General features: G+C 39.7%; 3 protein-coding genes across 3 annotated transcripts in view; 1 reads left to right on the top strand and 2 right to left on the bottom strand.

Annotated features, from left to right (window-relative positions):
- The window catches only part of mideasb (mitotic deacetylase associated SANT domain protein b), a 37,754-nt gene extending 35,235 nt beyond the window's left edge, over window positions 1-2,519 (bottom strand). Inside the window, exon 1 of the mRNA XM_084742807.1 lies at window positions 1,322-2,519. The gene's annotated coding sequence lies outside the window, so the exon portion shown is untranslated. The remainder of the gene's footprint in view (window positions 1-1,321) is intronic.
- A 20-nt stretch (window positions 2,520-2,539) lies between these two features.
- ptgr2 (prostaglandin reductase 2) lies at window positions 2,540-6,103 on the top strand. The gene is made up of 8 exons (XM_084742810.1): window positions 2,540-2,813; window positions 2,934-3,052; window positions 3,303-3,494; window positions 3,584-3,754; window positions 4,851-5,060; window positions 5,256-5,465; window positions 5,591-5,630; window positions 5,713-6,103. The coding sequence occupies exons 1-8, from the start codon at window positions 2,777-2,779 to the stop codon at window positions 5,775-5,777; spliced, it is 1,044 nt and encodes a 347-aa protein (XP_084598936.1). The 5' UTR covers window positions 2,540-2,776; the 3' UTR covers window positions 5,778-6,103.
- Window positions 6,104-11,544: 5,441 nt separating this feature from the next.
- Window positions 11,545-26,602, bottom strand: tmem62 (transmembrane protein 62). The gene is made up of 13 exons (XM_084742812.1): window positions 25,749-26,602; window positions 23,800-23,911; window positions 23,118-23,255; window positions 21,773-21,818; window positions 21,153-21,294; window positions 19,367-19,491; window positions 18,772-18,894; window positions 17,742-17,897; window positions 16,007-16,166; window positions 14,611-14,809; window positions 14,258-14,353; window positions 13,987-14,105; window positions 11,545-12,730 (listed from the first exon to the last, which is right to left on the bottom strand). The coding sequence occupies exons 1-13, from the start codon at window positions 25,947-25,949 to the stop codon at window positions 12,410-12,412; spliced, it is 1,938 nt and encodes a 645-aa protein (XP_084598938.1). The 5' UTR covers window positions 25,950-26,602; the 3' UTR covers window positions 11,545-12,409.
- Window positions 26,603-27,984: the final 1,382 nt, after the last annotated feature.

Consider the following 27,984-nt stretch of genomic DNA (forward strand, 5'->3'; position numbering starts at 1 on the left):
TGCTGCTGATCTTAGAATTGATGTTCTCAATTGCATCACTCTATTCTTGTGTAACTACTCTTTTTATTGTATGGCCAACCTGGGACCACCGTTGTTTTCCCGACCCTGCAGCATTCAGCGCCTTTTAATTGTATTGTAAAGAGAATATATTTGGGGTTTGACAAAATGACCATTTTTAAGATGTTACCTGGATCTCTGGGAAATGGTGAGTAATAATAAGGGAATATCCTGTATTTTCCCCACTCACATTACAATGCATTTACATGGAAATATTTCTACAAAACCAAGAGCACAGCACAAGTTGTTTTACATGTCAGTATTAAAGGACCTAAATGTCATGATTAATACTGATTAGGGTTGAATGATATGGTTAAAAAACACTGTGATTATTTTGACAGATATTGAGATTGTGACATAATTCGCAGCTAGTGGAAATGATAATTTTTACATAATATTCATTTCATTGAAAAAAAATAACAACTATTAAAGTCATGATGATGTGACATTTGTTGTGGTCTGTACCACAACATTTGCAGCATTTCAGTACTTCTATAAAGAAGCTGTTTTGTCACACACTTTTCCTTTGTCAGGAATTTGCAGTTTCAGTGATTTGGATATCGTACTGGGCCATATTTCGATTTTGATAGTATTTCGATTAATTGTGCAGCCTCAAACATTAATCAGCAAAAATGCCAAATATCGGAAGGTTTCAGCTCCTTGAAGGTTAAGATGTGAAACTTTTCCCTGTTTCATTTCATTTTCATCATTTCATTTATTTCATTTAATAATCCAAACATTTAACTGAAAAATTAATTGGCATTTTAATTGATAATGAAAAAAAAAATATAATTGAATGAGGTCCTTGACACCAATATCCCTTCTTTTCCCCACTCACAGCAATACATTTTTTAAAATCTTTCTACAAAATTAAATGCAGGATTGACACTGTCACACCTGAGGAGATATATTCTACTTATCAAGATGATGACCGTAAGAGTAACAGGATATAGCTATAACTCAAACGTTAGTTACTAGTAAGACAATATGAATGACACTGCGGGTCTTTCCTCTGGGACTTTCTGGGATTTTGACATTTGCGGTGTGTGCGTGCGTGAGGGGGTTGAAGGGTTGTTGGTTGTGTCAGGTCAGGTCAGGTGAAGCTAACTATATTTACGTTGCGTTTAGCTATGTAGAAACAACACTACAAAGGCTATAATAACACATCAGCACATCAATGTGGAAAACAGCGTACCAAACCACCAATCGCTTAATAAACAAAACACCTAGCACGCGTCGGCATGCATAAGCTAACAGTACTTACAGTAAATCTGTCCCTCCATGGCACGAAGTCTTCATTTCCCTGTTTCCACGATGATCTGCTGCAGCTAAAGTTGCCAGTAAGCTAGTGTAACGGCAACGGTCTACTGATGAAACCCCATAAACTTTTTATTTTTTCAGATTCCTCCACAAGGCGTCACCTCCCAGTTCCACTTTGAAACACTTTTAGCTAGCAATCGATACTGCAATCTATCAATGGGACCTACCCGCGTTCATAACCTCTGATGAGATTGCATTGGCAACGTCGGTTACAATGGAAAATGTCGCAAAAATTCACTGCTAAATGTGTTCCATAGCTGCAGTATTGATGAAGTGGAATAATATGATAGATTGTTGAGGGCGCGTGCCGTTTCTGAGTTGCCGTAGCTGCCTTAACGGCTCAACGGCACCTAAGACCACTACGGTCGTGTCTAAAAAGGGATCCTTGATTTGTGAAGCTCTCGCGACATTTGTACGCGTTGTTTCTTCATTGTGCACCTTGTGCAAAATAATTGTCTTCTATAACGTGAAACGTAGTGGTTAAAATTTGGGTAGGTTTAGGTACAAAAACGCTTGACTGGGGTCAGGGAAATATATTAGTTTACATTAAAATTATTGCTCTCGCGAGATCTTTCGCAAGTCTAGGATTCCCTTCTGGTCTAGACACGATCAAAGACCACCTATGTGTGGCAAGATAGTAAACATCCACTACACCGGAGCATTGGTAAGATAAATAATGTTGCACTTTCCTATATACTCCTTCATATTTCCATTCACATTATTGTCTGACCGTTATAAAATTAGCTGATGAGTTAATTCGACAGATGGCATTATATGCACACGCGTAATGAAACTGCTTGCTAAACGTCACACAGGGCTGTCCCTAACTAACTGTTACACTAAAAGCGTTTACAAAATAGATATGGAATGGATGTTGGTTCCAGGGGAGTCCTCTCGCTTTGCGCTAAATCTCGGTGCTCTGCTTCGGTCGTGTCTACATAGGAAAACAGACCCTCAGAAATCTCGCGAGAGTAATAACTTTGACTCAGAACATGATCTCTCCATAACCCAGAGCAAGCACATTTGTTGTCTCTAAACCTAAGAAGATCCTAAACACAGTAGTTACAGCATAAAGCGTGATTAGCTTGTAAAACGTGCAAAATGAAGAAAATATGCGCACAGATCTCGCGAGAGTTTTGCAAATCTAGTGTTCCCTTCTAGACATTTGTCTGGTTGAAGTTCTGCTAGCCTACATACATCATAGAAGGAACCTCCTCGGCAATGTAAACACAGTGTCAGAATAGCTGTATGATTAAATAGGTGTTAATTGCTGTTTAATGTAAAAGACTCAAACCGTTTTAACACTGTGACCTTTGTGCACGTAAAAGTTTGACGTTTGTTGCCAGGTTTGGTTTTCACCACTTAGCTTAGATATCCAGGCTAACGTTACTTTTCAACGATGCAGGTGCAGAGAGTTGTTCTCAGCTCACGACCAGGTAGGAAACTTGGTGCTCATTTTTTTTTTCATAACTGAAGTTGATCTGTTTTCTTGTTTCACGTTCTGCAACAGTGCTGCACCGGTGAGGCTAACGTTTACTCAACTTTCTTACTTTAAGGGAAAGACGGGGCGCCAGTTCCTGAAAATTTCCGTCTGGAGGAGACGACTTTAGCACCTGATCTGAAAGATGGGGAGGTCCTTGTTCGGACGCTTTACCTCTCAGTCGACCCTTACATGGTACTAATACACTCTGTCAACTGATTGCATCTGTATAAGCATATTTGCATCACAGTGTTTGTTCGGTGAAGAAACAAGGACTCAAACTTATTCTTGTCTCAGCCAAAATCAAATCATACAGTCTAGTCCATTCATGTTATTATTCATGCAAGAGTTAAGGCAGACAGTGTCACAGTCTCAAGCATAAAAACAAAGTCAAAGCCTCCCCATCTCCATCACTCTTACATAATTTTCTGCCTTTTCTTCACAGCGATGCAGAATGAATGAAGACACTGGTGCTGATTACATAACTCCATGGCAGCTGTCTGAGTGTGCTGATGGTGGAGGTGTTGGCATGGTGGAGTCCAGCCACTGCAGTACTTACACTAAAGGAGATTTGGTCACCTCATTCAGCTGGCCTTGGCAAACCCATGCTGTTATGAAAGGAGGTGTCTTACAGAAGGTGTGGCGTATTGCTGTGTGTGTCAACATTGGGATATAGTCCATCATGACAATATCAGCAGTTGTGATATTTCCTCTCTTCTTTTGCAGGTTGATCCACAGTTGGTTGAGGGGCACTTGTCCTACGCTTTGGGTGCAATTGGCTTAACAGGTCTCACTTCACTGTTTGGCATAAGGGAGAAGGGTAATGTCACCAAGGGGGGCAATCAGACCATGGTGGTGAGTGGTGCGGCTGGGGCCTGTGGCTCCATAGCTGGACAGGTAAATACAGTAAATTTCACATTTGGGTCTATTAAGACTTTAACATCCCCATATACACTATGGTGCAGAGTAAGGTCCAAAATTAAGACTATTGAGAAGATGGCAGAGGCTTTATCCATACAGAAGCCAGCTATTGATGTGGCCAATGTTAAGTCAGCACTGGCAAGAGAGAGACTGGTGGTGGGAAATGAGAAGCCAACAAGATCGGCTACTGGCTTGGCTGGTTATTAGCCTCTGAAGCTAGTAACTGGCACACACAGACTAGCAACCCACTGGTTCAGCTGCTGGCTTAGCTGGTCATTAGCTTCCACGGCTGGTAACTAGCACATAGAGACTAGAAACTGGCTGGATCAGCTACTGGCTTGGTTGGTCATTAGCTTCAGAGGCTGGTAACTAGCTCACCAGGGCTAGCAACCTGCTTCTTCAGCTACTGGCAGTTGGTCATTAACTTTCATGACTGGTTACTAGCATGCTGAGACTAGCTAGATTAGCTAGGGATTTGGCTGGCCACTTTCTTTTGTATTTTATTTGCAGCTCAGAAGCTAATCTAAACATCCTGGATAGCAACCTGCTGGCTCTGGACATGCTAGTCCAGATCCAGTGGGTTGCTAGCCTTGGTGTGCAAGTTGCCAGCCATGAGGCCAATGACCAGCCAAGCCAGTAGAAGAACCAGTGGGTTGCTAGCTTAGATGTATTAGTTACCACCTTGGTCAAATGAATATTGCAGGCCTCTCATTGCCCAGATCAGTCGTCTTAATTCTGTCCCTTAACCCTGCGCCTTATTATATAGCTTAAGCTTTTAGAAATATTGAATTTTCTACACGTTTACTCTCATATGCCGAGTTTTAATTTATCTTGTAATTTATAAAAATGCAAGTAGATACTTGGCATGAGTTAAATGTTTCTTTCAAGGTTTAGATATAAGACAGATAAAGGCAAAATGGTTGGTGGAAACTGTGACTGACATATTTGAGAAACCACACTCAGCAGATCTAATCTAGCAAACCACAGATGCTAACATAAACACTCACAGTCTGCAAAGAAAAGGAAGTGACATCCTGATCATATCAGGTCACTTTTCATTGCATTTTTCCAGATCGGCAGGCTGGATGGTTGTGTGAGAGTGGTTGGGATTTGTGGTTCTGATGAGAAGTGCAGAGTTGTAGTAGAAGACCTGGGCTTCTCTGCGGCCATCAACTACCGTCGAGAGGACGTCCCTACGAGGCTGAAGGAGTGCTGCCCTGATGGCATAGATGTCTACTTTGACAATGTGGGAGGTGCCATCAGCGATACTGTAATCGCTCAGGTACTGGTTGAGTTGTGTCTGTGTGTGCAGAACACAATTTAGTTGTTTATTTGGCTGGAAAATGTGTGAATTCTGAGGTGTTTGTTGGCTTTTCTTTCCCAAATTGTCCTGCCAAGATTTTCAAAATTAGAACATGGAGTATTCGTGTTTTTTTTTCTCACACACATTGACCTCCAACCCTCGTCTTACCACCAGATGAACAACGGTGGCCACGTGATCCTGTGTGGGCAGATCTCTCAGTACAACAAGGATGTGCCGTATCCTCCGCCCCTGAGTGAAGAGACACAGGAAAACCTGCGTACTAAGATCATCACCCGGGAGCGATTCATGGTGCTAAACTACATGAGCAAAGCAGAAGCTGGCCTCTGTGAGCTCAGCCAGTGGGTTAAATCAGGCCAAATCAAGGTGAGGAGGAAATAGTGACGATGTGTGGTTGACTGTGTGGGTGTCCTTGTTTGTTTGCAAAGTGCATCCTCTTCCCCATCTGTCTCCTCGCATCATTTAGTTGTAATTTTGCTTCCACTCCTCAGGTGCTGGAAACTGTGGTGAATGGCATTGAAAATATGGGTGGTATGTGGCATTTTTCTTTCTTCTATTGTGTGACTTTTTATTAATTTGGCAGGAGTTTAATCATTCTTTCATTTTCTTGCAGATGCATTTTGCTCTATGATGAAAGGGGGAAACGTTGGCAAGCAGATTATAAAGATCTCAGAGTGAAGAAAATCGCTGTGGCTGCCAGTAGAGACTGCTCTCACCAGACGCCATGGGAAATTAACCTACAGTTGCCTTCCTCTCACCACCATTAACACTAATTTAATGAACTCCAGTACGATGTTGCATTGATTAACTGATGCCAGTTGATTACATTTGTGAATCACAAATGAAAAATTGCACAATATTCTTTTAAATTGTGTTCTTCAGAACAATAAAATGACATGCAAAGAGTGTTTGGATGTTAGATAAGTTTTGAATTGTAATACTCATTGATTTAGACCTTTGGAAACTGGTGCAGCAGTTAAATAAATGTGGAGTAGAAAATTTCAGTGCCGCCTCATGAAATTATCTGCAACACTATGTCATGGTTCTGAAAATATCATACCAGCGCCATAAGATATAAGCAGACTGTCTACAAAATGCAGTAAAAGGTTAATAAACAAGTCAAAGACCTTATATCATTAGTATAAAAAGGAAAACAAGAGGAAATATGAAGCTTAACTAATTAATTTATTTATTTCCTGTTACCTCCTGCCAGTTATTTTAACATTCAAACAAACTGTGTGGCCAGCTAGTTTAACTGAAAACACAGCTAGCTGGGCTTTAAGCTGCAGATGTGTGATCCTAGTATCATATATTATTAGGAAAATGAAACATGGTGTGTTGGTAAATGGGGAGTTTGCAAATGATTAAATGGGCACCAAGACCAAACAAATGGGAACACTTAAGGACTTGAAAAGGGCCAAAAAATGTGCAGCTGATTGGAGTTTCAAAGAAAATATATCACACTTATAGGAAGTTATAACAAGATATATTTGTGTCATTACAACAAAACAAATATTTAACTTGTTATAAAACATTTCATGTAATACCAGGATATGTATCTATCATTCATGATCAGTTATATTTTTGACTCATCTAGTACACATTTTTTATTATCTTTTCTAAGTGTTGGGCTCCATATTTTGTATTGTGTCACATTATGTGACAATAACATGAGGACAAACACAACATATATGATTTACTGTAATGAACATTTTATTCCACAGCACTATAAACCATTAACAAAATAAAATTGTGGTTGGCTCTAATTTCAATTGTCACGAGAAAAATATGTGGCAGGTGTAAAATCATCATCATCATCATCATCATCATCATCATCTATCCATTCATATACTTGAGTGTCTGAACATAGGAGGGGATGCAGAATAAGTCGAGTGAACACCAGTACATCACTTACATTATATTCCTTAGTGGTGGTGCTGTTGGTGGAGTCGATGTCAGTTTTTCTTGTGAACAGTCAAATCAGTGAACAGTACAGAACAATCACAACCAGATTCATAGTTAAACATAATCAGTGAGCATCGATAAACTATCAAAACCATCTCATCCCGTAAAGATTTTGGTGATTGTATGTAAAAAAAAAAATAAACAAAAAGTAAACAAAAAAAACAGTCCCATGCATAATCTTGAGGTGAAAGTGAAATGCAGTCCTATCTCATCACCCTCCAAATCCATTCAATACTGCCTCCTTGTGGACAGATTACACAGCTTGTGAGAGGTACTGAGCATGAAAACAGAGGAGGTCTCAAAAACAGAAGTCCATCACTTTTTAAATATCTATCTATATGCTGGGGTTATGTACTCGGTAACAAATGAAACAGACAGAGAGGAAAAGAAAGTTATTAAACCATTGCCAGCGAGGGTGCACATAATTTAATTTTCTCACTGTCTAGCAGCTGTTCTAATATTAAACTGCGTGTCTTATCACAGCACTGAGCAATTATTCTGCACTCACGCTGGGTATGGTTCGAAAAAAAAAAAAAAAAACTTGTTGGAACATTGCTTCTATTAAAAGACTTGATAAATGTGGTCTTCACCCTATTTGTCTCCTTTTTTTTTTTTTTTTTAGACCAGTTTGTTCTGGTGGAATCCAGCACCTGCTACTACAGACTGTAAAGGATTAAAATTAGAGTGCAACAGACACAGTTAACTGCTCTCACACCTTCACAGAAAAGGAATTAAAGGGGCAATTCGGATTTTTTGGGATGGGGTTGTTTAAGGTATTGAACCATAGTCAGTTTATTACCTACAGTAGATAGCAGACAGCACACTCCTAGTATCGGTGTAGGAAGCTGAGTAACGTACTGCTGTGGACAGGGTCAGCAGCGAAACATATTTTTTAAAACAATCATTAGTTTAAGGGTAGTTTCACACCTAAAGGTCCGGTTATCGAGTCGTACTAAAGAGAAGGATTTCAATCTTCCAGCTGGCCAAGTTTGCATTCACAAATGTAAAACTTAAACAGTTCAGAAATTGTAAACACAAGTCACGCGGTGTCATTTGACTATGGGTCAATCATACAGCCAGCAGGTAAAAAGACAACGATCTGCCCAATTTCTACCTGAATATTGTTAATCAATGAGCACAGACAGGTTCTGTTCATGTCGGTGTACAACTGGAGTGCATATCAGCAGATTCCAGGCCACATCAGCATTATGGCCGCCTCAAAGGACCAGCTGTAAATGTAAGACTACATAAATGTAGCTGCTTGTAATCATATTACATAACTACGACTATACTGCACAAATTACATGGCTCTCATGGGCAACACTGAAAGAGGTGCCAGGCCTGATTCGGCCTGCAGGTGTTAAGTCTGACACGTGCTCTAGGGGGTCACATATATGAACGTCTCGCGGGTATTAAATAATTTAATAATGCAGGCATTTCTCACTTCACAGGGAGTCCAGGTTTGTCCCCTGTGAGTCCAGGACCAACTCTTCAAGGCAGTCCAGAGAGCAGCTGTTGGTCTGCACCAGTGCTAAAGTCCGGCGCGCACACCAACCCAAATGAAATGAACATTTTCACCACTTTACCTTGTCATCTGCCAGCCTTTGTTTGACAGGAAAATGGTGTCAAGCAAGCCAGATATAGCTTTTCCCAAACCCACCAGACTCCTGTAATTTTATCCTGCAGAACAGAGGAGTTGTCAGTCTACCGCTGCATCAATTGTTTAGTTTGTTTATGTTATTCAGTGACTTCAGTGGATCTAAAATAACCCTTTTAAATGCTAAAGTCACAAAAGAATACAAAAAAAACCTAACCAATCAGGGGTAGCAGTAAACCAGACACTAAAATTACTGTTTTTGCCAAAAGAGTGTGGGAGCTCCGGATTGTTATATTTGGTTTCCCGTCGGAAAAAGGCTGACCGAATTTGTTTTTAGGTGGCTAAAATATGTTGATGTTGACTCTGTTCACAGCAGTACATTGCTTAGCTTCCTACACCAGCCGCTACAGGTAATACACTTATTATGCATAAGTACCTCATACAACCCCACTTCAAAAACTCAGGAACTCAAGAACTCTCCCTTTTACATCCTGAGCGATGCAGACAAACGTTTTTTCACACACTAATCTGTCAAATTAACTTCCAACGCAGGGAATGCGCCTTTCTCTTCCTAACGGCACTGACCACGAGGGAGGTGAAGAATGCCCATATCCAGTGCAGATCAGATATATCATCACATGAAGGGGGAAAAAAAGAAATCACTCAATACAATCAAGAAGGAATAAATAATAATAATAATAAAAAAAAACAGCATAGTACTGATTCATTTCATTTCACCACATCTATAACACATTCATTTTGTTTTTTAGCCACCACACATCTCGATTGTTTCACATGATTTTTAGGTCGCTGAGCTACTATGGAGTATAAAAACATTGTCCTGAAATACTACTGGGACCAGCCTATTGTTCAAGTGCTCACATTCCTGAGAAACAAACAGCTGCTTCCTGTAGTCACGTTTGAAGGAGCACGTAGAGTCAGGCCGGCTCGTCTTTTTGTTTCTGTGTTCTGGCGAGAAAAACTGGCATTGTAAGTTTCTGATATGACCATTCAATGCGAATATTGAGACGTTTTTAAGTGGCAGTTGTGTGCAATGGAATCAATTTAATTTAAGAAAACACTTTCAATCATTAACTACTTGTACACAGGTCAACTATAGCATTTGATTGATTTGATTCTTGTCATTATGTAAGATAGACCAAAATAAAAAAATAAATGATGCAATAACTACATTAATATGACATGAAATTCACCAATCATAATATTAAAAACATATTCAAGAATTAATTAATTTATAAAATGACATACATTTATATGTCTGTTTTGATTCCCCTATTTATTTACTTTTGAATTTAATTTATTAATTTTCAGATGTATTTATTTCTGTATTATTGTCCTTTTTGCATCCTCCTATTTATTAAACGTTCTATTTCCGTTTATTAGTGTGTCATGGTGTCCACTTGTCGCCTCTTGGTTGATCAACATCAGAGCGCTTAGATTGACTATACATTTGTATATAAATAGGGGAATTAATACAAACGTAAATATACCAACAAACTTTAAACTTTGAGATATCAATTTATGTGCCATTTTATAAATTAACGAACGCCTACATTTATTTTTAAATTTATTTTTGGTGCATTTAATGCCATATTAATTCAGTTATTGAGCCATGTATTTATTTCTTTATTTTTGATTTTGGCAGTTTTTGTCCTCCATAAATAATCCTTTGTAGGTCCCACCCCTTTTTGCTCTGCACTCCAATAACAGTTGAGAAAGCTCGGTGTCTTGGTCAACTTTCTCTTTTCCTGCAAAAACTCAAATCTTAAATGAGCTAATCTTAGCAAAATGCTAGCTAACTATGTAACTAATTACTGATGTAGATTAGCTAGCTAGTTCATTAGCATTTTATTAAAATTAGCCAACTGAAAGGGAAAAGTCACTTTTCATGTGGATATCCAGTCAGTGTTGATGGTAAATGCAGTCAATTGAAGCAATAAATTCCTCAGTGAGTGCTATGTTGACAAATAAAACTAAGTTTTCCTGCTCACAGAGCCGTGCAATAGTGCCTGCATGTACCAGGATGCATTGCAGGGGAGCTTGTAACTCCCATGCCCATGTTACTGTGTTATTACCACCCTAGCCTATAGCTATTACTTTATTGGCCAAAACACAGTGCTAGGTGACATAAGCACATTTACCCTGCTTTCCATATCACATACTTATTGTATGTACTGCAGCTGCCTACACAAAATATGTAATGTTGCATGCAGTATTTGGAACACACAACTTTCTCATAATATGGCGACTTGAACTTTGACCCTCTTGCTCATACACCTGCCACAAAGGATTGTACGTCAGAATAGCTGGAAAAGAGTGCTGGCTTGCATGCTGCAGAAAGTGACCAGACGCAGCAGGATATCCTGGCATTTTTAGTATATCGCATTTGGCATACTATGTATTGGGACATACTAAATCTTTTTCTGACATCCTTAATAATATGGCAGCACGGGTACTGGAATTTTAAAAATCTTGGCTCTATCCAGTGACGTCAATTGATGGAGGAAGAACAACAGATTTTGCAGCAGGAGTTTTTACAGGTCCCCCAACAACATCTTTTAACCATCTTCAAAATTTGTTTTTCTTTTCATAACAGATGAGCCTAGAAATGTCAGAAAAACATTTAGTATGTCCCAATACATGGCATATGGAATGCAGTGTGCAGAAAATACAGAAAATAACAGGATGTCCTAATGCATCCGGTCGCATTTGGAGTATGGAAGCCACAATGCTTTTCTGGTTATTCTGACCCACAATCCTTTGTGATGGGTGTATGAGAATCCAAGGTGCCATGCTACGAAGAATTAGTATGTCCAAACTGTATGCATACTGCATGCAACAGTATGTACGCTGCAGGGGCAGTGGCAGAACATATTAAAAGTAAAATGAAAAAGTATGCGACCTAGAATGCAGGATAAGTACAAGAAAGAGGAAAGAAGACAGTTGACTGAGGTGTCATGTTTCCTCAACTGTTATTGGGGCACAGAGTGAAAACGGGCAGGACTCTGGAAGGTAGGATAAACTTGAAAATATGATCGTCTACGTTGCATTAACGGTGTCACCTTCACCAGAGTTACCGTAACTACCGCGCTCTGTCAACCATGGGAAGTTAGGAAAAGCTTACAGCATACAAAATGATGCCTTTCTTACCCACATGATTTGTGTGTCAGAAGGTAAACACGAGGATCGGTTTGGCACGTCCAGCCTTCGTTAGTGAATGAAAATGATTTTCAGAGGGAAGAATAAAAGGTGAGATCTTTCTTATTCCCTTTGGCAGTGGTGAAGTGGCGTTCGGCCAAGGCAACACTTCCAAAAAGTGCTAAAGCTCAAGTAAATGAGTCAGCTTAAACCACAGCAGGATACAGCTCTGATACTGTCAACTGCGGCACACATTGGACTAGTCCTCACATAGCTTAAAGAGGCTATTTTACCCTCGATGTAGCCAAGGTGTTTTGTTTTTTACACTGTACACATTGCTATGAATATGGCCAGAAATGTGCTCACCGGTGCTTTACAATAACATGCATATTAAGTAAACAATACTATCTAGAAACAGGATAGTGAGTGATGTACTGTGAAGTGGCTTTGGAAGGACGAAGAGGAGAAAGAAAGGAAGGGGGGGGCTGCTGTGTGCGGAAAATTGAGGCTTCCAGGGTGGATAGAGACAGCAAAATATATCTGTGAGTCAGGCTCGAGGGGGAATCGTGGCGGTACAGTGCAATTACTGTCAAGAGGGAGCGACGTTCTTGCTGTTGTCACGAACGAGAGGGGCGGGGCCTGTCCAGGCGCGGTACACCAATAGCAGACTGAGCCCTAGCGCCCATGTGCGGACAGGAGACAGGAAAAAGGCCATGGGGCCGTAGGTCTCCAGGAGAAAGTAGCAGGAGTGCGCCTGCCAAGTGAGCAGCAGCAGCATGAAGAGGTGAACCGCCAGAGTCCGCCAGCGGCAGCCCGGCCGCAGGAAGTGGGATCGGAAGGTGTTGCCGCGGCAACGGTGGTGGAGACTCCAGCACAGATAAGAGGTGAGGGGCATGTTGAAGAACAGGAGCTGGAGGAGAGGAAATTAATCCAGTTAGATGTGATGAATCCTTAATATCAGATGAAGATGACTATAATAATTCTATAAAATGAGGTTAAAGGGACAGTTCATCCCAAAATCTGTACTGCTAGTTGATTTGCTCAGTTTTGGAGGTAGAGGTAGGGGTACAGTTGTCTGCCTTCTTTCAAATACAACAGGACTAAATGGCACTCAGCCTCGGTACTCAAAGCACAAAAAAAGTGCATCTGAAAAACTCAAAACTAGTGTCTCTTTTCAAAATCCATGAACTGGTTACTCAACATAATCCACAGACCTTGAATCTACCAGAATACTTTCTTTCTACCAGAAAAAAGTAGTTCCTAGATGAAACTGCTCACAACAAGGTCTGTGCTTTGAGCAGCAAAAGCCATTTAGTCCCATTATATTTGAGAGAAGGCAGACGTCTCTACAGCCAATATCCCCAAAACTCGCAAACTTGCACAAAAAAATCTACATGGATGAATTGGATGACAGGACAGAGGAAAAATATGTAGCTTTGATTTTGGCTTGAACTGTCCCTTTGAGTACAAATTTATTAATGGAAGCATAAAACAGTGGTTTGCAACCTGTTTTGGTTTGTGAACCCTTAAAATGAGGACATGACTTGAGCAGCTCAAACAAACAATGATTTTTCCTTGTCAGATAGTTTAATATGAAGTATTATTACAGGCGAAACAGTTAAAAATATTGAGTATTTAACATGAAAATAAATAGCTAATATTAAAGAAACATACAGACTTTTTCCAAGAAATGTTTTCTCACTTTTCCTTAATTCCCTTTTCAAGGTTTAAGGTATAGATTTTGTGCAGAATCAAAAACACACTAGTAGTTCAGTGCAACATGTTTAGCTTAAAAAAAAATCTAAAAATGTGAGTGGTATGACAACATAACAAAAAAGTTAAACATGCAATAACTTATTTTTGGCCACTTGGAGGCAGTGAAAAGAAGCTGTGAACACAACACAGACGCATTACCACCGTTTATGTTAAAATGGTGAATTTTTCGTAAAAAACTTGCCTAGTAACACACATATGGAGCAACACTAACTCATTTGGTGTTGTTCTTCTGGGCAGCTACCAACTCCTGAGGAAAATATCCGTCTCTTTAGCTCTCAAATGTGCCACTGTGTTTATTTGCAAGTCGCTAACTGTGTCAGTCTGCCGAGGGTCTTGCCCTTTTACCGACATTGCGCTGAGATGTAATTGTGTACAATAACATTTTCTTACTTGAACAACTCCGACAACATAAGTGAGGCTGCCCTCCAGAAAGTGTCCATCGATGAACACCCCAAAGGCGAAGCAGGCACCACTATGACCATCTATAAGCTCTCCTATGAACCACGGACCTGCAGCAGGAGAGACAGAAACATAGGAGATATTTATACAGAAACAGAGGCATCATTATGAGGAAAATATATCTTATTTTTACCCGTTTATTTTACGTTTCTGTGCCTGAAGCACTACACAAAAAGGAAAGAAGAAAAAGCAGTTGACCCACCTAAGGCTGTACAGAGGTTGAACAGCAGCAGAGAGTAGTAGAAGGTGTCAGCTGTACTGACCAGATGGAGCGCTGTACACACTTGAAAGGTCAATCCTGTAGATGTCAGAAATGTATAGAAAAGAACAATTATTGTTATTTAAATTATTACTTACACCTATATGGTAATACAAAACTTTTTTTAACATGATAAATTAACATGTAGTCTGCATATTTTCATTATGAACCCTGCTTGCGGCCAATAACAGAGCAGATTTTAATAGTTCAGTTCAGGTAATCGCACTTCATTTCCCTGCAATTAAAATTAAATTATGATGATGTATTTGTTTGCGGGACGGACAGTGACAGCTCACCTCTCCCAGAAGGAACACGCAGGAACCTGAAGGCGAACAGCACACCGACATTCAGCAGCATCATGAATATGAAGGCCACTCGGCCCAGGATGTAGTGGTCTGTGAGGAGGATGAAGGACTGCACGAAACCAAAGCTAGGAGTCAGGTCGTCCTCCAGAGTAAAGTGCTGCTCCCGCACTGACGACCGGCCTGCCGAGTCCTGACGCACACAAAAAAGATAAGGAAGGAGAAAAAAGGGTAATGTCAGTATTTGTCAACCATGACCCTGTTTTCCCATGTTTTTGTGCCTAGGTGACTAATGGGGACGACAATTTTTGAAATTGGTCCAGTATTGAAGGAGGGCGCTGCAGCCGGCAGAAGCGAAACTGAACTAATCCCTCTGCGCAGCTGCACACCATTAAAGCAAATCCACTAAAAATACTTGTTTTACCATGAACAGGCTCAAGATTGTTATTGAAAGTGTCTGGCAACATTATGGAAAGGATTGATACACTTTTGTTAGTGTGAGATGCTTTCTGTTTAACCATAAAGAGCTGTTTCATTGCTCTTGCCAAACTAACCAGACTTCCTTTACAAAACTGCAATCATGTCACCTTCATTTAATCTTTAAAGAAACAAAATAAAACTTCTTGTCTCATTTTTCCATCACTGCGACAATCCAAAACTCTGGTTGTTTGGTCAAAATAAATGCTTAATTCACAGAGGGAGATGTGAAAATATTCTGGCTGTAATGCCTTTTCTTCCTGCTGCTTCTCTGATGTCTGACCTCCCTCTCGCTCCTCTACCATGAATAAAGGGTGTATTTCGACAAAACAACCAGAGCTGGTGATTGTTAGAGCAGTTAAAAAAATGAGCCAGGACATTTCTGGTGAGTTTGCTTCTGTCGAGATTGAATGAAGATGACAATGAGCAATGACATAGCTGTTTCTGGTTAAACAAAATGATCTCTCTTTATAGTGATCCTTTCAATAATATTGTCAGACACTTAGAATAACAATCTGAGCCTGTCAGTGGCAAAAACAAGGACTTTTAGTGAACTTACTTTGACTGTTGTCCCTAGGGGTAAGTTGTAGCACATTTTCACTTCTTCTGGCTGCAGAGCTCTTTCTCAGTGGTGAACCAATTTAAAAAGTTGTCGTTCCCATTAGTCACAGACACAAAAACATGGGAAAATAGGGTACAGGGTGAAAAAAAAGTCTGTATAATAGTAGAATTGCTAGTGATCAATAGTAAGTATTGTATCAAAGCCACGGCGCCCAGACAGCACATCAACTGAATCATAATTCAAGTCAGGCAAACAAAGCTACCAAATTTAATCAAGAAGACTTATGAAATATTTAAAAGTCTCTGAATGTGCCTCACTGTAAGTGGAAGATAAATGAATGACTGCTCTGACCTCCACTTTAACTCTGATGGTGTGCAGTCCAGTGAGGTAGAGAGACGGATCCCACAGCAGAACGTAGAGAGGACCTCCAGCAGAGTGGCCTTTCCCCAGAGGTTCTCCATCTACGCTCACATGCACCGCTGTGATCGGAGCTTCAGAGAAGGCCAGGATCCTATTGAGAACCAGAAAAATTCATGTGTTAATATTGAAAATTAGACACAGGCAGTTCAGGGTTCCTACGCAGTATGGAAAAGCACGGAATTTGATTTTACAGTTGTCGTAACTTAGTGTGGAAAAAAGAAAATATCTGTATAAAGTTTAATTTCTAATATAAATTGATCATATGAGCATCTACCCCTGCACGTCACAGCTGGAAAACAGCTCTGCCCCAAGTGTCAGCAATATCTTATATATCTCATATATACCAAACTTTAAGCTTGTCTAAAGATTAATGAGTTATGCAGTGATGTAGATAACAGAAAAGTAAACAGACTATCTTTTCTGCATAAGGAAACCAAACTTTTATGGCCACATTCATCATCATTTCCATGCTCACAATCAATAAACAAGGTTGCACAGACACCATGAAAACTAAAATACTTAATCTTTGTCAACTCATTTGGTTCTAATTTATAAGAGAGACTAAGAAATATCACAGGGAAGAATAATATAATATTATTTATTCAATATGTTAAGGGAAAAAATGTGAGCATAGGTAGCACGGGTTAGTTTATTTCATCTTCTGCAGGGATATTTTACAGTGAAATGTCATCTAACTTTCCATGTAAGAGTGTGGGATCAATGGCCAAAATGGGTAAATGCAAGTTTTCCAAGGACTGGTTTGACAATCCCAAATATAGAGGCTGGTTGGCTACAGATTCCAAATGAGAATAGAAGACTAGATGTCAAATATGGTCTGAAAAATCAACTGAAAAGTCTGGAAAAGCATGGCATTTTGAAACGGAAAATGTGTAGGAACGCTGCTGACTTAGCGCCAAGAGAAAAAAAGGAAAATGTTAAAATGTTCTGCATCCAGATTTGACAAATGAAATGACAGATAAAAACAGGGCACATATGCTCATTTAAATATCTGCACTAATTCATGAGAAAGAGACTAAATGTTTAGATGTGCCTTGTCTCCTAATGGTAACACGTCCTCTAAAAGATTCCTGGATCCAGATCCAGAACTAAAAATAACTTGCTCCACGGCCCATGACATAATGTTTTTATCATATGGCACTGAAAACAAAGGTAAAAGGATAGCACACGCGCACACGCACACATCAGATTATCAGGACAAAGCTGACTAATCTCATCTCATCTTTCATCAGAGCTTGGGGGAAAATGGAAGTCATATAATTTATATCCATGAATTAGCTGGATATTTGCCTTAAGAGTCACATGGTAATTAACTTCCTAAGGTCCTGTTTGTTTCTTATGCATCTCTTATGTATGTCCCACGTACATAAGACGTACATGGGAACTAAGGATGTTAATCTGTGTGTTTTACCATTGAAATATATGGTTTTGGCTTTAGCATCACACATAAAATACAAGGAATCTACATCCTTTCAAAGATGTAACTACTACTGGCAGTGAAAACTGTTAGTAGATTTTGCGATATTCAGTACTGCTGGTAGCAATCAGACAACAAAAACAAAAACATCCTCCTAGACAGAGGTATGTAAAGTGGAGCCAGCGAAGGTTTTATGGTTCAACAAACAGTCCACACACAGAGAACAATCACCTTATGTGTGTCGATCTGCGTATTCGACCCAGCGGCTCCACTCCGGGATGCAGGTACTGTGCGTCCTTGGGGTTGGTGATGAGCACCGCAGGCCACTGCTCAAACCTCAGGTCAGAGAAACTCAGCAGGTCGTGGTCAAACGCCAGAACTCTGTACCTGCAGACAGATGTGAGGCCGGGTTTCTGCACGGTTCATCAAGCTAATTTTAACGCTTTTTAAGAGCTTTTTAATACGACACAGAATGCAATTTAATGATGTTGCATCCAAGAATTATTTATTATCATGATGCTTTTTTCCAGACAGCATACAACAATAATTCCTAATGACACGCATAATTAAATTAGTGCAACCTAGAACCAGATAAGCAGCACAATTAAAAATGATTCATTCATTTATGTTAATTAAAGTTTTTGCTCGCTTGCCTATTATGAGTCAATGAGCTTCCTAGCTACCGTAGCTAACAACAGAAGTGACAGCTCTTACCACAGCTCTGATGTTGCTGACTGAAACTCTATAAATAAAGGATTGAACTGGCTTCTCTGTGCATAATCCACTGTCCAAACAATCCCACTTTTAGTTTATAGGTATACAATGCCTCTCGACAGCCCAAAAACATTTTAGAACTGACATCACTTCAGGCAAGATAAGATACTTTATACTTTTGTGAATTAAATTTAAGACATTTTAATACCCTCTAATACCCTTTTTTACTTTTCAAGACCTGCAGATACTGTGTAGGAGGACTGAATGGCTTTGTATATTTCTATGGGAGGATTCTCTGTGTCATCTTAAGTAGTTATCAGCTACACTCCTCCAAGTGAAGAAAACTGCACTTTCCTGCTATGCACCACGGGCATGGAATAATTTCCAAAAAGATCTGAAATTAGATGCATGAATTTAAGGGCGTCGTACAGAACATGGTGATGGAGACGTGCTTGTTTTTATTGACTGTGTCTGAATAGCTGATTGGCTGCTCCCTTGGCCAGGTCTGTCTCGCAAAAAAGAATTTCGATCCTGTTGTTTTCCGTACCTGCGGTTGTCCATCCAGTCGCCCAGCTCCAGCTCCAGGGTGCCTTTGGGATGTCGGCTGTGGAGGACGGGCATCAGGCCGCCCAGTGTGTGCAGGTGGCCGCACAGATATGCAACTGCAGATCTAAAACACAACTTTGAGTTAAGTGGCTGCCTAACTTATTGCTTACCAAACTCTAAAAGATTATCAGCGATTTCTTACGACTCATAAACAGACACTTACTCACTCTGCGAATATTCGGCATAAATCTGAACTCTAATTAACATGAAACAGGCAAACAAAACCAGTTATTCCAGCCTAGAATGGAAAGGACAGCATGCTGGTTGTAGTGTTTTTGTCAGAGAAGCCAGTATTTCAACTAAACATGATTCCTTAATTTCTGATGACACATCATGGTCATTTTATGATTTAGTACAGTAAATATATTACATATTTTTCCTTTAATAGGATGGAATTAAAACAAACTGCCAGTCAAATGCTGCTGACCTTTGGCTTCTGAATGTTTGCACAGTGACTTGATGGAAAAATACATATTTACACACCCAGTTTTAAAAGAGAAACTGGTTTAGCTTCTAACATCCCCGTTTACTGTTACCTCATCATGTCCCGAACTCCTGGAGAAGGGGAGACGACAGTGGATGTGGTGTAGTGGCCAAACCAGATCGACTGGTTGCTCTTCAGACTCTCAGCTCTGAACGTGTCCAGCAAGTCCATCTGAGTCTGTCAAAAAACACAATATAATGATTATATGTTCCATTACATTCATTAGCTACAGTTTGTAAGTGCTTTAATTAATCCTTTGAAGACAGAAAAATAACTGTGAACCATGTTTACAGAACTGTCTACCATTTAAATTACGAGGCGACTGGATGTTGTACGCTCTGTCAGTTGGCCTCTTTGAAATTATATGGTTCTCTCCGACATTTGTCTCGCAATTGAGCTATTAAAATATTTTTGTTGTGTGTCAACTCATTAACACAAAGGTGTTTTTTTTTAAGTTACATGCAATTTTTTGGGCTTATAACTTAAAAATTAAGATTATTTCTACTAAGTCAAACTCTAACTTGGCTCGATAAGAAGAAGACTGACGGTCTCATGAAGGACAAACAGGCAAGTTCAGTCTTTTTATCGTCTTTGATCTTGCTGAGGAATTTATTTTCATTGTCAGCTACCATGATAGCCAGCTAACACTAGCTTCCTGGTGTTAGTCTGCAGCAGCAGCACATTAAGAGGTAAGCACTAAGTTAAATGACAGGTTCAGGTTTTCTCCTGTGACTGGAATAAAGGTTATAGACTTAAAATAATAACCCTAAGCATTGTTGGTCTTCTTGCAGTTCTTTAAAAAGTCTTAAAACATCTTAAATTTCAAGTTCTTTAAATAGTCTACATTTGAATTGATGGTGTCTTTATCACAACGTAAATGCTAATTTCATTCACCCACATTTTTAATTTCCCTTTCACACAAAAATAAGACAGGATCATATCAGGCATATCAGACCATTTCATGATAAAACAAAACCTCATAAAAACGTCAGAGAAAGAATTCATTTTAACTTTCTCATACATTTAGACACTCTGTTACAACACTAATTTTATGGTTTAAAAGAAATTTAAAGTGGTGCCCCTGTAGCTCAGTTGATAGAGCCTCCACCCCATATACTGAGACTATCAGTCCTCTGCAGCAGCTGCCGATTTGTTTCCAGTCTGTGTCCCTTTGCTGCACATCATCCCCTATCTCTACCCCCCGTTCCTGTCTACTCTTCAGCTGTTCCACTTCAAATGAAGGCTTAAAAAATCCCTTGAATATATTTAAAAATACAAAAATTTAAAAACATAAATAAGTTAGGAGTAAACTGGTTTTGTTCCTTGAAGATTACTGCTTCTTTTCATGTTTTGCGAGTCAGACTTTTATAATTCCAAAGTGAAACCGAGTTCCTAGGATTAGAAGGCTCTACCTGCATTTGATCTGTTCCAAATATATATATATATATATATTTGATATGAATTTGATTTTGTGCTTCAGACTAAATCTAGGGCGTCTGTTATTTTTGTGTATGAAAGAAAGTTGTTCCACATTATCATTTTTGCTATTTGGAATGCAAAAACTTTGAAGCTCAATATCTCAAAGCCACTCAGAACACAGATAGAACCTTATTATTCCAAGGGGAATAATTATGTGTCAGTAAATCCTTTTATTTGTTTGTTTTATTTTCTGTTTACTATTCAATGGCCACATTCCTTAAAGAGCAATATCACCTTGAATCATTTAAGTCTCTTCTAATCTTTAACAAATCCAAGTGAACCAGTGATTGCAGTATTTAAAGTTTCTCTGCCTCCTGAAGTTTTACGTTCTGTGTGGGGAAGGTTCTAGACGGCTGTACCTGGTTGAGAATACCAAAGAAATTGTACGGCCTCTTGGGTCCCGGAGTCAGGGTGGCGTCCGCACAGACAAAGGAGTAGTTGCCAAAGGGAGTTTTGTGCACGTAGTGGAAAGAGCCAACTTTCTGATTAGCCGAGTATTTCCTTGAGAAAATTGAAACAAAAAAGTCAAAGCGAGCAAGACGATACTGAGGTCTGGGGCTGGAGCCAGCAGCTCCAATCCTGATGGACTCCTGAGATAATTTAATGCATTTTAAATAAATAAATTAGGCTCGCACAGGAGACAGACTCCGTCTCGCAGAGGATGACTGCAACATTAGGAATATTAGGGAGATAAAAGATCAATCAGCATTAACAGAGGCAGCGATGGCACATAAAACATCATTTGTGTCAAAAATACAAGAGAGACAGTTTGTTCATGTAGTTTCTGCTTCTATTTTGGTCCTCAGGAAGCTCAGACAGCTTGGATTATTGTCAATAAGTAGGTCTGCAACTACTCATGTTTCAGAGGCACTGAAGTTACTACGTGCTGTGATCGACTTCACACTCAGGTTGCTAATATAAGACATGTAGGTGTGGACTAAATCAGGCATTTATTGTGGTATTGATATTTCATACTAACCGGTAATAATTGTTGACGCTGTCCAATGACATTATATTGAAGGCATCTGTGAGAAGAAAGGAAATAATGGTGAGATTTAGCAGAATGTAAACTATAAAGGAGGTCACTGACAAAATGACGGCTTTAAAGGGATAGTTCAGTTTTTTTAAGTATGGTTTTATGAGGTAATCTTTCCATAGTCAGTGTATTACCCACAGTAGTCAATGCAACCCCCAGCTGGGAGAAGCAGCAGGAGTGCTGGTGTAGGAAGCTAAGCAATGTATGCTGTTGACAGGGTCAGCAACAAAACATACTTAAGCTCCCTAAACAAATTAGTATCAGTTTAAGTGTACACTATATTTATAATATTTTGACCACTTTACCTTGCCACCAGACAGCCTTTTCCAAGTTGAAACTGCCCTTATGTACACCAAATATCTCCAAGCCAGCCAAACTTCTTTGACAAAAACAGTAATTTTACCTCGCAGAACACCAGAGTTGCGGGTCTACTGCTGCCTCAGTCTGTTAGTTCGTTTGCATTATTGCGTGATTTTGGTGACTCCGAATTAACAATTTAAAACACCAAAGTTACACAATAACACAAACAAACTAATTAATCAAGAAAGTGGCAGACCAGCAAATCCTATGTTCCGCAAGGTAAAACTGCAGATTTTGCCCATGGAGTTTGGCTGATTTTGAGAGAGTCATATTTGGGTTATATAACAGCAGTTTCTCATCAGAAATGTCTGTCTGATGGCAAAGTAAAGCAGTGAAAATATTCTAAATATGGTGTACACTTAAACTGATATTAAAATATGTTTTGCTGCTGATTTTGTCGACAGCTGTACATTGCTTAGCCTCTGTGCTACTGTCCCCCTCTGCTTCTCCAAACTGGGGTCCTGCTGACCGCCATCTAAGATTTAGTGCTCAGGATCAGAATGTCTCATGAAGAAATTCTCCATGGATAAACACATATTTAATCCAGGAATTAGATTTCCTCATGTTACAGCAAGATATCGAACAGGTTCTGCTCGTACCATGGAACCCACGAACAGATAAACTGACAGGACACACATCAACAACTGCGATCAATAAGAACAGAACAGCTGTCAGAGACACTCCAGATCCAATAACTAGCTTTCTTCTCTGTTTTTGACAGCCACTGTACAAAGTAAGGATATCTTGTTTCACATCTAATAGGTTGCGATCCAATAACGGACGGGAAAGCAGCACTGAAGAAACAGGCTAGGATGACTTCCTGTGTTAATGGATTCCCCAGAAAATCTTAATTGTGCTCTGGGATGTTTCAGTTCAGCCAGAGAGTTTAAAGAGGACATCAAGATAACAAAGTGCTGCGGTTAATCACCATGATTTCCACGGATGTCTATCCACCTAGTACGCTCCATCACGCGGGACCTCTTCAGGATGTTGTGGTAGGCCTGCCACTCCACCTCGTGCTGGAGGGAACCCACCTTACTCTCCGTTTTAGCATCAGTCAGATCCCCTGTGGAGTGGAAGAAGATACTGCTGTGAAATGGCAACAAGGGGCACAATCATGGGTTGGGCTGCACGATATATTAAAAAAAAAAATCATATTGCAATTTTTATGGCAAATACTGCGATATGGTTGATGATGACATGACTTTTGTTGGGGTCTGTAATAAATAAACATGTTCTCTTACATCTGGAGGAGAAGATTTGCAGGTCAGGACATCTCTGTAGCACTATAGCAATTCATTATAATGCTGTGTTGTCACACATTTCTCCTTTTTAAAAAATGCAGCTTCTGAGATTTGGATATTGCACCTGCCCATATTGCAATTTCTATCATATTTTGATTAATTATGCCGCCATAGTTGGGGGTAAGCTGTGAGGGAAACAAGGTGGGTAAACTACAGTTAACCCACCTCTGTATCTACCTCTACACCCCTGAGGACAACCTGTTAAGCAGCATATTTTTCTGGACTGCATTAACATGAAGACCACACCCTGTCAGTCTCTTTTCAATACATAAAACCTCCAAAGAATTTCAGTAAACTGCATTGTACCTGTTGCAAGCACCAGAGCTGGCTTGATCACTTCGATGGTATCAGTGCAGAACTTCTCAAAGTCTGGGATGCGTCTCGGGTCATGAAATCGGCTAATGTGGATGTCAGACACCTTGAAGCAGACATAAAAATCAGAGTCAGAGGCTATTACAAATAGTCTTAGCTCTGGCATTTCTCTGGATCACAGGTTTTCAAAGAGGGAGGCTAAATATTACATTAGTTATTACATTAGTTATCAAGAGGAGATCACAGAAAAGCCGAAATGTGTGTGATTTGGTGCAGTAAGCAATTCTGGAGAAGATGGTTAATTGATGGTTGAGTCTCATTCGCAAGTCATCAGATACTGATGTTTTGGGACTGACACTCATCAATCAACTATCTTACCAACCTATGATTGGCCAATGTCTCCCATCAGGGGCTAGATTTTGTAATGCCTGAAACCAGAGCCAAGAGGAGGAGCAGAAATCTGGTTTCCTCTCAGACCACTTGAGTTACATTATACTTAAAGGAGCAATTCAGTACAGCAGTCCAAATAGCGAGTTGGAGCCATAGACAGTATATTAAATAGGTTGACATCCTATTTAATATATCATCTATGGTTGAAGCAAGTTGTTTTGCCCCACCCCCTCTTCCCCAGACTTGGGGACAAGCTCTGTAGGCTGCAGGAGCTTTGCAGGAGCACAGGACACACACAACATCGTAAATTGGCAATAGCAAGCAACGACGGGTGCTCCACTGTGAGCTGATCAGCTGTTTATAACTGTCAGTTGTCTGTCATTGTAATGTTAAGCCTGTTATCCTGAAAACCAAAGCCCACTGCTCTGAAAATACACACTCTGGACTTTGAGTTCAATGACTGCTTGTCTCACTGCCTGCCAGACCCCATTAACATATTACTCAATTTAACCGTTAAAAACATTTACGCCTTCTGCATGATTATTAATGATTTCTTATGACTCATAAACACTTACTCATTTGGCAAACATTCGGCATTAACTTGAACTCTAATTAATGTGAGATGGGCAAACAAAAACAGTTATTCTGGCCCAGAATATAAATTTCAAAGAGGGACACTGGGCTGTACGGTTATTGTCAGAGAAGCAAGTATTTCAACTCAGCATGTTAATTTAATCTCTGATGACACATCATGGTCATTTCGAGATTTATTTAAGTAAATATATTACAGATTTCTCCTTATTATGGACCTTTTGCCCAGTGATGCCAAAAATAACATGCCTACCCCAGCTTTAAAGAAATAGATCAGAGATTGAGGAATTTTACTGTTTGTTCCCAGAGTCAGAAACAAACAAAATACCTAAGGACAGACCTTTTAATGTACCTGTGCAGACTGAAATAATGTAAAACAGCACTATTAGGCTATCTTGGCTCAAACGTTGAGTGTCTATGGAATCAAACAACAAAATCAGGATCTCATAGACAACCAGCAATTGATCTAATTTTCAGGTCAGGCTTTGAAAACCCCCCTGATCTAACCTCTTTAACACAGCCAGTCAAGTGAAGCCAAAGTTTATTTAGATAGACTAAAATCATAAGCTACAATTTGCCTGTGGGGCTTTGGCTTTACAATGAACACAGTGTGTATAACACCCTCTGCAGTGTGAGAGTTGTAAAACACAAAAGGAGCAAAGTCTGACTACAACTTACTGTGTTGCTGAACCACCTTTTTACTCGACAATGACACACTTCTGTGGTCAGTGACCCCCTTCTGTCAATCATTCAGGGAATTCAGTGGGTGAACTACCATAGCTATAGCTGTCTATAACAATGCTGCAAAACAAAAGGCAGATATTCTACTCATTTTAAATGTAAGAGTATAGAGTTATACATGGAAATACTGGTTACATTTAAACAGCATCTTTCTGTTTTTAGTAAATAGCTTGCAAGACCAAACAATGCTACTGTGGCTAGCAAGACTGAGTGAAGCGCACCTGTATAAACCAGAATATATTGTTCAACTCGCCGCCGGGGAATGGTGGAGAACTCCCCTTAGGTCCGTCTCCATCACCGACAGGCGGGTGCTGAACGCTCCGTTTGGGGTGCCAAGCCGTGTCATAGCTGTCCAGCACCCAGGAGGTGATGCACGCCAGGGCCAGTCCGAGGATAACCAGCGCGCCGAACAGCTTCAGCATCCTCCTGTAGTGGCGAGAGAGGGGGCTAGCTGCCGCCGTCTGTCCCGGACAGAAAAAAGCTAGCTACTGGTGGAAATAGCTAAGGGCACGAATCACACACTAACATTAACTACAGATATGGTGAACCATTGAGCTAACTACATGGCTAAGATCTCACACTCAGACCGTGTCAGTCGCTGCCATCGCGGCCACCGGGGATGCATTGATGTGCGGGTTTCATTCACGGCTCAGTTCAGCTGCCTTCGGAGGCGGAGGAGGTAGCTCAGCAGGTTAGCTAGCAGCTAGCTACCTACCAGCTACCAACACAGCACAGCACACTGACCGGTTGGATCGGAAAACGTCACCATCTGATGAAAGGAGAGTGTAAGCAGGAAGAGGACCCACTCTGATGCGTTTTCCGGGAACCGCAATCGATCGCAGCCTTACCTCACTTGCACCATCGCTTTGACGATTATGAATTATAAAAAAAAGCTCCCCGGTTATTCTCCTTATTTGATATGTATACATAAATTGCAGATGAGCCCTTCTATGTTTATGTGATTTTTTTTCACTATTTATTAATTTTTGTTTTTATTTTCTTATTTCTGTTTATTTATTTTCTTGTTATTAGGCGGCTTTATTTCAATTTGAATTTTATTTTTGATATTTGTTGTAGTCCAGTATTTGTTGTAGTTTGTTGTACCTCAACCAAGAAGTTGATATTATTGTGATGATGGTGAAAAGTTGCTGCCATCGCGAGAGATTTCGGGAATAACAAAAGTCCCAACCTAAGGAGTGGTGCGTGTGTGTTTTTTTTTAATGAGACTCATTAGCCTCGGTTAAATTGTTCATTATATTATTATATTTGTGTATTATTATTACATAGTTAATATATTATTTACTCACTAACTTTAGCCCTATAATGCTTATTTATAATCATAGACCTTTACCCAGTAATATCTAGCATAAGGGATTACAATTTCCAAAATCGTAATACTATTACAGTTACTAATCCGAATAACTGTGAGTTACTGGGTTACTTTTTGACCTTTTGCTCTGTTGATGACATGTACATGTGGCAGGTCAGGGAGGGCACATCAGCTGCTAGCTCAAAAACTAAACCATGGATGGAGAATACGGGGGAGGGAGACAGCATACTTTGATACTTTCATCAAGTGGAAGTCTTGTGATTACTTTATTTTACTTTGTATCTTATCTTATAACATAAAATAAAATAAAACTCCATAAGTATATTTATAGAGATAAAGGGTGGAAAAGAAATACATGACATGTATGTATGTAATATGACCATGTCTAAATGTTTTTCTATTAACATTAATATTTCTAATGTTATTACTTTGCATTGATCTACATGCTTACAGGATGTTTCAATATTTTTGTGAAGTGTCAATGGGAAGATTGTGAGATAGGGTATGTGTTACTACTTTGTATTCTATGCAAAATTGTTAAAAATGCATTAGAACTTGTACAAAATAATACAATTTGAACACCATATTTTTTTGATAAGATAAGATAGAGAAGGAGAGGAATATAAAATGTCCACTTTGCACAGTGGGGGATTGCTGTATTTATCGCTGTGTATGCCATCAGTCACATACACCATCTTTGGCTGAATGTCGCCTCCCAGTGGTCATTTCTTGTCTGTGGCCGCGTTCCAAACCAATTAGAGTGTATCCTCAACACTACTGAGGTTACATGTTATTTTAGCCTCATTTGATATCTACAATACCTTGGTTTTTAAGCGCACGATGTGTTTATATGATAATATTCGACAAAATGTCACTGGAAAAAAACCTTAAACACTGATGTACTGATTGTGCTTTGAAGGGAACCCCAGACCCGCGAAAGATCTCGCGAGAGTGGTCGATTTAATCCAAACCATGATCTTTCCTAACCTTAGTAAGTGTTTTAATTTGTCTTTAAACCTATTCAGATTATAACCAGGGCTTTGCCATGCCATCAAACATAACTGGTCGAGAATTATTTAGAAACGAGTATAAATCTCGCGAGACTTTTGCAAGAATTGGGTTCCATT

This window comes from Lutjanus erythropterus, chromosome 18 (genome assembly GCF_056507025.1).
Source record: "Lutjanus erythropterus isolate fLutEry1 chromosome 18, fLutEry1.hap2, whole genome shotgun sequence".
Classification (NCBI taxonomy): Eukaryota; Metazoa; Chordata; class Actinopteri; order Lutjaniformes; family Lutjanidae; genus Lutjanus; species Lutjanus erythropterus.

Excerpts from the sequence above, each read along its gene's own strand:
- ptgr2 (XM_084742810.1), top strand. The coding sequence starts at position 2,777 with ATGCAGGTGCAGAGAGTTGTTCTCAGCTCACGACCAG. Across the intron at positions 2,814-2,933 it reads TGTTCTCAGCTCACGACCAG|GGAAAGACGGGGCGCCAGTT; the intron begins GTAGGAAACTTG and ends TCTTACTTTAAG. Across the intron at positions 5,061-5,255 it reads GCGATACTGTAATCGCTCAG|ATGAACAACGGTGGCCACGT; the intron begins GTACTGGTTGAG and ends TCTTACCACCAG.
- tmem62 (XM_084742812.1), bottom strand. The coding sequence starts at position 25,949 with ATGCTGAAGCTGTTCGGCGCGCTGGTTATCCTCGGACTGGCCCTGGCG. Across the intron at positions 16,167-17,741 it reads CGCAGATCGACACACATAAG|GATCCTGGCCTTCTCTGAAG; the intron begins GTGATTGTTCTC and ends GGTTCTCAATAG. Across the intron at positions 14,354-14,610 it reads GCGTGTTCCTTCTGGGAGAG|GATTGACCTTTCAAGTGTGT; the intron begins GTGAGCTGTCAC and ends TGACATCTACAG.